The following is a 12,538-nucleotide window of genomic DNA, read 5'->3' as shown; positions in this document are numbered from 1 at the left end:
ACCAACAGAATAGCTTTTCTGTCTGCAAAGGAGGGGAGGAGATTTTTGCCAACTGCTCCTTTCTACAGCAGACTCCACTTTGCTCCTCACAATTGGGTTTAGTGACTATTGGGTTTAGAAGTAAAATTGGGGGGGGGGGGGAGGACACAGAAGGCTACAGCGAAACTAAGGAAGTTATTTTCCACTGGTGCAAATTTACTTACAGTGCTTATGATCCAACCACAGAATTACATCTGTATTAGCTGACAATCAGCTGGACTGGAAATGTATTAGTACTCCACACCACATCAATTCATCATTCAATTTAGTAACTCACAAGATATCTGAACTGTCTTCTCTGCATGTCTAGTAAAAATGCTAATGTTTAAAAATACAGTATATCCAGTATTTAATATAGCTATTTTCAGTTTGTAAGCAAAAATATGGAATCGATTATATTGGGGGGGGGGATCATTTACAAATATTTGCAGTTGAAAGATTAGCCACAAGTAGTTTGATCTTAGCTGTCCCTGCTAAGTGGCAAGTAAACTTACACAGGCAAAATATAAATTTTAAGATTTCTCCAGCTGAGATATGGTGTGATGCTACTCATAATTACACTGTTGATTATGTAGGAGGAATGAGTTTGAGGAGAAAAACTTCAATTTATCAGAATCAACAGCAGGCCTTGCGACTGGTTTGCCATTGATCTAAAGCTTGTTCTTGGCACCTAAAACTCTAGTGGTCCTCAGACTGTACATAAGAACATCAGAGAAGTTATATTGGATCAGGCCAATAACCCATCCAGTCCAACACTGTGTCACACTGTGGCCAAAACCCCCAAGTGCCATGAGGAGGTCCACCAGTGGGGCCAGAACACTAGAAGCCCTCCCACTGTGCCCCCCCAAGCACCAAGGATAGAGCATTACTTGCCCCAGTCAGAGTTCCAACAATACGCTGTAGCTAATAGTCACTGATAGAACTCTGCTTCATATGTTTATCCAAACTCTGTTAATAGAGTTTAAACAGAAGAGCATGGAAAGGGGAGTCAGCCGTTAAAAGAAATACCCTGCAAAATTTCTAACACAATTGGTTCCTGGGATACACACACAATGTCACAAACAGAGCTCAATGGCTGCTGCTCTCTCCTGCCTGGGCAGCCGAGGAAAAGCTGAAGGCAGGCAGGTAGCTTGGTAGAGTGGGCAATGGTAAGAGATTCTCCATGGGTGAGAAGGGGAAACAAAGAAAAACATGCATTTGGGAGGATGATCGGGGTCCTTCATTTTGGGGCTGGCTCCCAGCTCCAAAAAAATTGATCAAGGTCTGTTCTACAGAGGCATATGCCTTATACTGAATCAGACCCTCAGTCCATCAAAGTCAGTATTGTCTACTCAGACTCGCAGCTCTTCAGGGTCTCAAGCTGAGGTTTTTCACGCCTACTTGCCTGGACCCTTTTTAGTTGGAGATGCCAAGGATTGAACCTAGGACCTTCTGATTACCAAGCAGATGCTCTGTCACCGTCCCTCTCATATTGTTGACAATGACTGAGTACTAAAGTTTGGACCTTTTGAAGTATAGAAAATGCATTTATATAAATTAGACAACAATTCCTGTTAGTGACAAAACCCCCCAGAGCTGAGTCAAACCCCCAGAGCTGAGTCAAAAATACTATATCTCAATGAGTGGTATCTCTCCTTGGGCTTGACAAGGCTGCTTCAGGCTACAAAGCTTTCCTCCAATTTGTACCTCTGTTAATTGACTCTTCCTCCAATGAAATTAAGTGAGAGGAAGGCTTCAAACTTTGCTTAGTGGAGTGGGTTGGATGCAAGCCACTATCTCTCAAAACTAGAGGAACATGAAGATAAGCAATATATACGGCTGTCGTTTCTCAATTCATAAAACTTGTTCCAAAATACCTCAACTTTATCTTGCCAAATTCTTTCTAATGTAACTCAGTTGTTGGGTCAGATTGATGTAAAAACTCTACTTTAAAGTATAAGCCCAATCATGTTTGTGAGTGACCCTTGCCTTTCTTGGTTTACACCATTAACAAGGAAGAGACTACCTGGCTTGGTCTCTGGAGTAATAAACGATTCATCATATAAGAGAGTTTAGTCTGGCTGCCTTGAAGGAGGCAGCTATGAGGCTCTTCTTTACATCTACAGGATTTAATAAATTCTTAACTATCACTTTTTTGAGCAAGGTGCTTGACTGATTGGTTGGCTACACAACACCAAGCTTTCTTGGAGGGAAGTGACCAATATAAACCATGGAACCCTAACCATACTGAGCCTGTAGATGCTTTTGAAATTTTGAGAAAGAACAGTGGGCACCAGCCATGGCCCATAGCCATGGGAGAAACACAAACATTTGCCATGGGGGAACAATTGCAACAGGTTGGAAGGTTTCAAGCCAAGCTTTACCCTATGACTGGGGCAGCTATTTTTGAACAGACATTTTCTGCAGGCCAAGAGGTCATGTTCCTGCAGTCGTTTAAGTACCTCCACCATGGTAGGAAAGAGAAAGGACAGGCAACTTGCTTGGGGAAAGAACCAAGAGGGCACCAAAAAATACAGTTGTGACCATCGCATTAACAATCTTAAACCCCTTACCAATGGGGTTTCAACCCTGATTTTGCAGTAGTAGTCTTGATTGCTCTGCTTAATCACCTTTGCTGCAAGACAGACAGAAGAGTGTAACTATCTCTTCAACCTCTCGGCAGTTTTTATACCAATGACCACCAGATGTCTCTGAACCAGTTAGCTAAGGCAGTAGGATTGTCACTCTCCAAGGTGGAGCTTGAAGATCATCCAGAATTACAACTATTTCCAGGTGAAAAGGGATCAGTTCCCTGGAGAAAATGACCACTTTGGAAAGTGGTGTCTATGGCATTCTACCCTTGTGAAGTCTCTCCCCTTCCCCCAAACTCCGGCTTCTTGAGGGTCTTCCCCCAAAATCTCCACGTATTTCCCAACCCAGAGCTGGTAATCTGGTTGTTATAAAGCTTCTTGCTGTTGCGAATGAGATATTTGAAGGAGTAACTCATCCTGTATGAGCCTGCCCAGCAATTAAGATGGGATCGAGAGACTTCATTTTGTGTTCCCCTTTCACAGGCTAAGTGAACAGGCACCAGAGATAGTACTGGTGATAGTACTAACAGAGATACATCATCGTCATCATCATCATCGCTAGTTCCCTGAAGCTGTGATCAGGCTAATCCAGATACATTGGTTCTCCAAACAATGACAAAAATGCTTTCTTCACACATTTCTACAGCTCTTCATCGGACTGACAACTCCTTTTCTGCATCATATGCTTAGGAAGAATGGTGATCAGGAAATATTCTCCAAAATGTTCCAACACTCACTCATTTAATATGTTAGATTAAATATATTAACCAAAACAAAGCCAATGAGCATTAAAAAAAATACATTCTCTTTCGAATCAAGATAAATCTACATATAAAACAACTTGCACATCCCAGATTGTAGCTTTACATCACAATACCAGCAATTAAAGATCAAGATGGATGTCTGTCAGCAGAGTTCCACAGCCTTGGCACAATGGGAAAAATCCTCTCTCCTGATCACACCTCAGATGGTAAGAGAATACAAAGAAAGTACTAGAAATGATCTACCTGACCAAATAGATTCATATGGGAGAAGATGATGCTCGAGGCAAACCACTCTAAGTGTTTAGGTGGCTAGCTAAATACAGTAGCACAAGTGATCTCTTGGTTGCTGTGATCATCTATGTATACATGTATATACAGACATGGAGAATGGCTGTTTAAGCAGTATTCACTTAAGTAAGGCAGACTGGCTTTCTCCCCCCGCCCCCATACACACCTACACAAAATTTCATTGCAAGGAAATACAGGGGTATTTGATTATCATATCAGCCCCTCCGCTATTTTATAGGTATATATGCAGACAACTGAGTCATCTTTACTCAGAAAGAAATGTCAGAAGAGTTAGATCTGTCCCCTAAGATACAAAGCATATGATTTTAAGAATGCAAGCCCCTGGAATTCTATAAGCTATGGGCTCCACTTCAGAGTTTTCTGTGACTTAATTTCTCCAGACTATGCAGGAAATAGAAGTAGTGTGGGGCCTATCTTTGTCAAATATTCCTAATGCTTTTGTTCATCTTTTTTATTTTATCAGTCCATCGCTAAGGCATGAGTGAAGACTCCTTGCATGCAGGAATCCAGATATGTGTGTAAAATGCCAACCACCATCACCAGAGCATTCTCCCCCCCCCCCCCACACACTCTGTCCTGACTTATAGCTTTACTCTCATTTTTTAAAAACTCAATTTATCTTGTAAATGCAATGTGTTATTTAATTCTAGATGGTTCAACTGTTTGTACGGATTCCAGGATAAAACACAAAAAATTGGTCAATTTGCACATTTATATTTGTATAAAATTGTTAGCTAATACATATATAACATAAATTATGAGAGTTTTCATATTTATAGATGAGTGTACACAGAAGTGCCCTGACTTGGGTAGTCTAGGCTAACCCGATCTTCTCAGATCTTGGAAGTTAAGTGGGGTCGACACTGTCTAGTATTTGATGGAAACCCTCCAATGAGCACCAAGGTCATGATGCAGAGGCAGGCAACAGCAAACCACCTCTGAACATCTCTTGCCTTGGGAACTCTACGGGATCGCTGTAAGTCACCTGGGACTTGATGGCACTTTCCATCACATTCACAGGAGTGGCTGGATCTCACCCACTCTTTTCTGATGGCGACTCAAGATCTTTGAAGAGTGGGATTAAGAAGATGTTCCATGTGCTTTAAAGCTACCAACAAGTAAGAACAAAATTATGAACAATATTATTTTATATTCATCTTAAAAAACCAAGGCTACATTTATAAAATAGCCCGTCACAGACAGCTGGGAGCCCTGCACCCCTCCTACCCTTTTAGGGAGACCTCTACAAAAGGTCTGTTTACAACCACAAATGCACAATGCACATAGTCTCCCACCTCCCTATCAGTGCAGACCCCATTATTACTTTTAACCATATTTTTCAGGGAATGCCATCTCCAACCAAGCGTCCCTCAAGCCCTGCCCCTTCTGGCTTTCATCAGTTTATAGTAGAATGAAAAGACTGGGATGATGATGAGGCAAAGGAGTGTCAGAAAAAAGTCTGTCTCTCTTGACTGGGTTAACAATACGGGCCTGAAGGAAGGGCCTGAAGAAAAGAAGACACAACCTGACAGAAAGTGTGGTTAAGGCCGTTTCTGGAAAAGGAAATACCATGGCAAAAATGTATAGAAAAAGAGAGGGGTGAGACATTGGAGCAGACAAATATGCCTCGGAGGGCAGACAAACTGTAAACAGAACAAAGCCTAGATAGAAGGAAGAAAGAGATGCATGGAGTAGATGCAAGAGATAGGTAGATGCAGGAGTTTAATGATAAGAAGCTTGACATTAATACAGAAGTCATCTGACACCTGGCACAAAGACTTGAAATTAACCCCAAGATTGCCAGTTTGTGTTATCAGTCCTCCAGAAAGAGATAGCCTTCTCTACCTTATAGAAGAGGAGCAAATTTGGCTAAAAACCAGGAATGAGTGTCCAGAGTCTGCATCTGCTCTCCTGGACTTCCCCAAGAAAGTCTTGCCCCAGGCAGTAGGCATCCACTCTATATTAGGGGCTCCTTCAGGGACTGTGGACTTGTGGGATGAGCAAGGAGTTGACAGCCTTGCCTTCATCCCAAGAGTCTTCTCCCACCCAGCTGGTGAAGGGAGGGAAAAGGGAGGCATAATCACCTCTGAGGAGGCCTTCTGGGTTTCCTTGCCCTGAGAAAGGGGTGGAGATCTCCCAATAAGCAAGGGCAGGGCTCTCCCACCCAGAGAGTTTCCAAGTAGTGTTCCCTCTAAGGTGAGTTAGTGTGAGCTAGCTCACAGATTTTTACCTCCAGCTCACAGATTTTTGACTTAGCTCAGGAAGGATGACCCCAGAGCACACTAATGTATGCAGTATCTTACAACTTTTTTGCCAGTAGCTCACAAAATAGAATTTTTGCTCACAAGACTCTGCAGCTTAGAGGGAACATTGTTTCCAAGGTGATGCTGCTTGCTTTGACGAGTTGGGGGTCAGCTCTGGGCCTACATCATTAAAGGGTGGAGTTCTTAATCACCAGTTCAGACAGCCAATGAGGAGGTGGGTGCCTGGATGGTCTCTGACAGCTAGCAGACACCAGCTAGGAGGAAAATTAAGAACAGGGTAAATGGGGTGACTGAAACTTTTCCTTCAAGTTTACTCTGCCCACACTGCGGCTGCCTCTCCCCAGGGGATGGAATTCTAGAGGACGCTGTAGCAACAGAGAGGGCCCCCAGCTCAATACTTCCTCACAGAGAACATGAAGTGTTCAAACTGAAATGTCAGTAAAACACTCCAGAAGCAATGTTGGCAAGACTGGCGAGGACCCAAGATGGGGAAGATGGAAAGCAGTCAGGTTTAGAAAAAAGCAGCTTTAGCAATGCTCAGCAGGAAGAGCTAATGAAATGTCCCAGAGAAAAAGAATATTGGAGAGGAGGCAGCTCAGAAATGTAAGAGAAAGCAAAAATTACGTTCTCATAAACGTTCAGCACTGTGATTGCTACCTACCTGTCATACTCAATGGAAGTGGGGAGACTAGGTAAGATTTCAGAGCTTCAGCAAGCAGGGAAAACTGAGCAGCTGCTATGGACCAATACATTATATTTAGGAAGGAGACATGCAGTTCTTTGTCTTCTCCCCCAAAACTTTCTCTGCTGTTCAGTTTCTCTTACAACACCTCTTTACCATCAGATTCTCCTTCATTAACTCCCACAAGGTACAGCCACAAACTTAAGGGAAAAATTCAGACAAATGTAGAAATGGGGTGGGGGGAGGTGTCTTGCACTTTTTAAAACATGTATAATAAGTGTTTGAATGTTCGTCCTCTTTGTATGGAGAATTTTGTTGTACATTCTACAGACATTTATCCACTTTAAGTAGCCACTTACAGAAACAACAAACACTTCATTTAAAGGCAGCTAAGCAAAATAATTGCAAGATCAAGTATAGTAAGGGTTTTCTGGGGAGGGGAGTAAACTGTGACAACACTTCAGCAACAACAGAAAACAATTCATAAGCAGACATTCCATTTTCAAAAGGTAACAAGAAAGGTAACAAGAATTACACCCATTCACTCACCAACTTTTGATATTGTTAGCATGTATCAGCAGCAGATTTCAAATATTCTTAAATTCTAAATACCTAAGAAAGGCAGCAATGATCAGCATGGGAAGAGCAGCTGTCACTCAACTTTAGCGACAACTTTAAGCAGCTACTAGCTTCCCAACTTACCATTTTCCTTTTCCTTTCTGCAATTTGCTCCTCTGATTCCATTTCTACTTCATTGCTAATGGGAGTTCTCTCTTCTATATCATCAATAAAATCTGGCTCCTGAAAGATGGAAATGACTGCTTTACAGAAGCTCTACTGCTGCTGCTGCTGCTATGACCTAGGGAACTCTACATAATACTAAGAAGCCTCAAGACTGTGACATCAACCAAACAATTAGCCAGTGCAACATGCAAAAACTACAACTCACACATTCATAGCTATACAAATAACTTGACTAAACTATATCTTCCATTCTAAACCATCACAGGTAGTAAGCAAGTGATTCCAAGTATCTTATCAGAGAATTTTGTCTTTAAATAGTGGTATGAGACCACTTACAGCATACCATTTGAAGAAGATAATGTAGCTTTGGTAGACAACTCAATAATAATCCAGATTTGTTTTATCTGTTCTTGTTTCTGCATCTCATTAAAATATAGTACCTGTATAAAATTGCCTACCAGCAAATTTCTCTAAGACTTTATAATGGAATACAATAAACAAGGTGCCCTATTTTAATGCAGCTATTATTTAGTACTAACACCTTTTCTTTTCATGTAGAATACTTCATATGATAAATTTCTCACTTAACAAATTTTAAGATCCACAGAGCCAATTTTAACTAGTACTAGATTTTAACAAGTGCAAAAAAGGATGTTATTGTGAAAATACCGATTAGAGAAAGGAATACTGCTTGGGGATATATTAGCATCACCCCCCCTCCATGATTACAAATGATCTGTCTTTCTGTACTTTTGAGACTATCACATCATGTTTCCCACACCATGAAAACACATGTATCCTGCACATAAAACCAGCATATCTACCAATGAACATACTGTGCCCCTATGACACAACTTCAGTGGCACTGCTTCCTTGTGGGTCTCAACTTCTCCTTCGCGACCCCTTTCTTCTCATCTCTGTCGACACCACCCATAGCGTTTTAATCAGCAATATCTGAATTTAAAAGGGTGAGAAGGACTGAGGATGTGTTGGAGATGGTGTCCTTACCTGTCTGAATCCCACCCTTTCAGGTGGGGGTGCATGCATATATGCATATCAAAACATTAAAAGTTTATTTATACCTTGCTTTTCAGCCAAAAGTGCCTCTCTAACAATACAAATTTGCCTATCTCAGGTCTGTATTTAACCATTTTTTTAAAAAAAACTGTGAAGGTCAGGTGTCAGTGAACTGAAACCCCAGTATTATTTCTCAACTCCGATGCAAGCTGGTGAGTGGCGGATGTGTTTTGCACAGTAGTCTATGCACAAATCTTCTCATGAATGTTTTAAAATGAGACTGAAAAATAAGAACCCTCCTGGAGTTGGGGTGGGATAGTATGGAATGACTGCACTGAGCGTGAATATGTGTAACTGCCACCATAACAGCACTAGTATATCAGCATGAAAAAGCAGCTTGAATTAACATTGTGTGCAAAGTGCAGACATGTCCACAGTGCAGAACAATAACCCCTAACTATGTTGTTTCTGCAGATCAGCCTCTGTAAGAATCACATGCTGTGCCTTATGAACTCAGTGGGAAAGCAAACAACAGCTTTGACTGTTTAGATTTAATCCCTTAAACACAACTAATGACCTGTACTGGTCTTCTTCAAAACCACATACTCTCCAAGCATCACAATATCTTTATTAATCCTATCTCACTTCCAACTCCTTATGGAGAATTAAAGAGTTGTGACCAGTGTTCCCTCTAAACTGAGCTCGCATTTTTGGCCTCCAGCTCACACATTTTTTTCTTAGCTCAGGAAGGATGACCCCAGAGCGCACTAATTTATGCAGTAGCTCTCAACTTTAATGCCAGGAGCTCACAAAGGAGAATTTTTGCTCACAAGACTCTGCAGCTTAGAGGGAACATTGGTTGCGACTAAGGTTAGCTGAAAAGCAAGATATTTCTCTATTCTGCAATGCATCAAACAAACCTTTTGTAAAACAGTAGTCCCCAAACATTTTAGAAATCTTCAAGGACATTACTGTTTTATTTCAACACTCAGAATCTGGAGAATCTTTACTTAGGACTTATTCCTATAATGTATTTCTGTAATACAAGTGAGGGACTCAAAATGGTTTGCAGGTAGCTTTTCATTTTCCCCTCCTCCACTATGTCCTCTTTACCTTCTCTGAAAATCCCTACAGTCTCTCTGCTTTTCTTGCTTCCTTCTCTCCTTCCCAACCGCCAGCCAATCTGCCTTTATCTGCTCCCCATCTTGGCTTTTCCTACTTCTCTTTCCCTGGCAGCCTGCATCTGGGGAAACCATTGCTCAGCTGTGCAGTGCTAGGTACTGGGCTTAACTGCATGTTGGGGAGTCTGCAAGGATTTGTAGGGGCATCTCACTTAGAAGACTGCAGATTTATACCCCACCCTTCTCTCTGAATCAGAGACTCAGAGCAGCTTACAATCTCCTATATCTTCTCCCACCCACAACAAACACCTGTGAGGGGGTGGGGCTGAGAGGGCTCTCACAGCAGCTGCCCTTTCAAGGACAACTCCTTTGAGAGCTATGGCTAACCCAAGACCATGCCAGCAGCTGTAAGTGGAGGAGTGGGGAATCAAACCCGGTTCTCCCAGATAAGAGTCCGCACACTTGACTACTACACCAAACTGGCTCTTACCCCTGTATGCCTCTCTTTTTACTATTTCTCCTTTTCCTTCTCCTGGCAACTCCCATAGCTTCACATTTCTCTGCCTCCTCCTCCCTCTCCCCACAACCCACCCTTGTATCAGCCTTTTGAGTTATATTTATTATTTACATCATCTATACACCGCCTGCCTTCACGATGGCAATCCAAAGCAGCTTACATTGTTCTCCTCCATTTTATTCTCACAGCCACAATGTAAAGTAAGTTAAGTAGGGAACATGTAACTGGCCTAAGGTCAAGTAATGAGCTTCCACAGCAGAGTGGTGATTCAAACCAGATCCTAGTCTGAAATTCTAACCAGTACACAACACTGCCTTCCTTGGGGTGGCTGCTGTTGAACTGTAGCAAACAGCCAGGGCTGGATGAGGCATGCAAGCTGCACATAATTAAGTTTCTTAGTGGTTGCTGCCAGGCTGGTCCCAAGGAGCAATCCCTCAAAGGCCAAGACGAGGACCCTGTCCCCTCCCCCTTCACTGACAGAAACCACAGCATGAAGGCTGGCAATACTGTGCACTTGCCTAGGTACTGCTGCTATTATTGGGGGTGTGTGTGTGTTTAAATTATCTTTTATTAAGTTTTTTGTTTTCAGGTTTTCTGTACAAACCTGAAGCTTTTCTTAGGTTTGTAGCAAGAGGTCTCCCATCTGTTCATGGTCCCCATCTCTGGATCTAAGTATCCACAAACTTGGCCATGTTGAGAATTAGATACACTGATGATTCCTACATGGCAGTAATGTCAATTATATGACTAACATCCCCTTAAAATTTCGCGATTAAAGGTTAACAAATATATCAACCATTTTAAAATAATTTACACAGTTAGGAGTATCCTGCTCTGCATAAACATAAGATGGAAAGAGGCATTGAGAAGGGTATGCATCCTTTGCCTAAAATACTACTAGTGAGAACTGTGGCATAAGCATAAGTTGACATAAATCCATAAATTCTGTTGTTCTGGCTTCTAGTATTCAAATGTTGATGATCAATCCTAAATCACTAGAGTTGTAAAACTTCTGTCCCGTAGGCCACACCCAGCCCACCTAGGGCTTCAATCAGGCCCATGGCAATTTTCTTTCCCCTCCTCCCCCTCCTGTCGTCACCCTTTGAAGCTCCGAGGCTGCCAAGGATGGTCCCAGCTCCTTCTGTTTTGCCTTTTGCTGGCTTCTGGGCTTGCAAAGCTGCAAGGAAAACGCGGAATGCATTTTCCATTTCTCTGCATCCAGAGACCTTGATGGAAAATCCATTCTGTGTTCTCCTAGTAACTTTGTGCTGCAATGTATTTCAATGGAGTGGAGGTAAGACAGTTCACTTTTTGCAGCGTATATGGCCAGCTGAAGCTGCTTGCAAATAAAGACTTGATGTTTTGAGCCAGTCTAAGCTGAATAGACCTGAGAACTGGTGGCTTGTGAGCACTCCAACCTGGGAACTCCCAGCCATATTGAACATATGAAGCTGGGAGCACTCCAACCTGGGAACTCCCAGCCATATTGAACATATGAAGCTGCCTTATACTGAATCAGACCCTTGGTCCATCAAAGTCAGTATTGTCTTCTCAGCCTGGCAGCGGCTCTCCAGGGTCTCAAGCTGAGGTTTTTCACACCTATTTGCCTGGACCCTTTTTTGGAGATGCCAGGGATTGAACCTGGGACCTTCTGCTTCCCAAGCAGATGCTCTACCACTGAGCCACCGTCCCTCCCCTAAATTACATATTACACTGGAGAGCTATTGTCAATCTGAGTAGACCGGGGGAAGGGGGATAAATTTGCAATGCCCAGTCATTTAATGTTTCCCAGATTCAGAGCATTTTATATTTTTAGTTTCTGCTGTGATCCTTGTGATCCTTCATGTTTTATTGATAAAACTACATTGCCAAATCCCACTATTCCCCCACCTTTTCATTTTAAACACGAGTTTTAAGCATTTTTGTATTTCAAGTTAAAAAAAATATCTTTAATTGTGATTATCTGTATCCTTTATAAAGTTTATATCTCCACTACCCAGGCACAGCCCCTGCACCCAACCCCCCCTTGGACCTTTATGGCCCCTTTGTTCCCTGGCCCTGTTCTCTCCGAGCTTCTTTGGCGGCCCCTACCCCACTCCGCAGGCTCCTCCCCCTCCCTCCCAACTCACCAACGTGGCAAAACAGTGAAGAACACGCTTCAGGGGCTCTTTCAAGGTGCCCCACCCCTGCTGATTATGTGACCGTTGGAGGCAGCATCTTGAAAGAGCCCCTGAAGCCCGCTCTCCACTGTTTCGCCATGTTGGTGAGTTGGGAGGGAGGGAGGGGGAGGTGCCACGTGGAGGGGGCGGGGCAACCAGAGTGATGCGTAGATTGGGGGCCGCCAGAGGGGGGGCCCCTCCATCCAATTTTTTTTCCCATGGGCCCCCCCATCTGGAATTTTCTGGCTACAGGCCTGCCACTACCTGGCATTACATTTCATGACATGCATGGTTCAGCCTCACAAAGTCCCATTTGTGTCAAATCTGGCTCTCGTAACAAATGAGAATGATC

General features: G+C 42.8%; 1 protein-coding gene across 4 annotated transcripts in view; it reads right to left on the bottom strand.

Moving 5' to 3' along the window:
* KMT2E (lysine methyltransferase 2E (inactive)) overlaps positions 1–12,538 on the bottom strand; it is a 106,308-nt gene that overhangs the window by 23,271 nt on the left and 70,499 nt on the right. For 3 of the 4 annotated variants that reach the window (XM_060244702.1, XM_060244701.1, XM_060244704.1), the window contains one exon: positions 7,331–7,429. The exons of the other annotated variant lie outside the window; for it this stretch is intronic. In XM_060244702.1, the coding sequence (XP_060100685.1) occupies positions 7,331–7,429 (99 nt within the window). The remainder of the gene's footprint in view (positions 1–7,330; positions 7,430–12,538) is intronic. 4 annotated transcript variants of the gene reach the window in all.

Source organism: Heteronotia binoei, chromosome 8 (assembly GCF_032191835.1).
Source record: "Heteronotia binoei isolate CCM8104 ecotype False Entrance Well chromosome 8, APGP_CSIRO_Hbin_v1, whole genome shotgun sequence".
Classification (NCBI taxonomy): Eukaryota; Metazoa; Chordata; class Lepidosauria; order Squamata; family Gekkonidae; genus Heteronotia; species Heteronotia binoei.
Note: the sequence above shows the minus strand (reverse complement) of the source record. Positions and strands in the feature narration are given on the sequence as shown.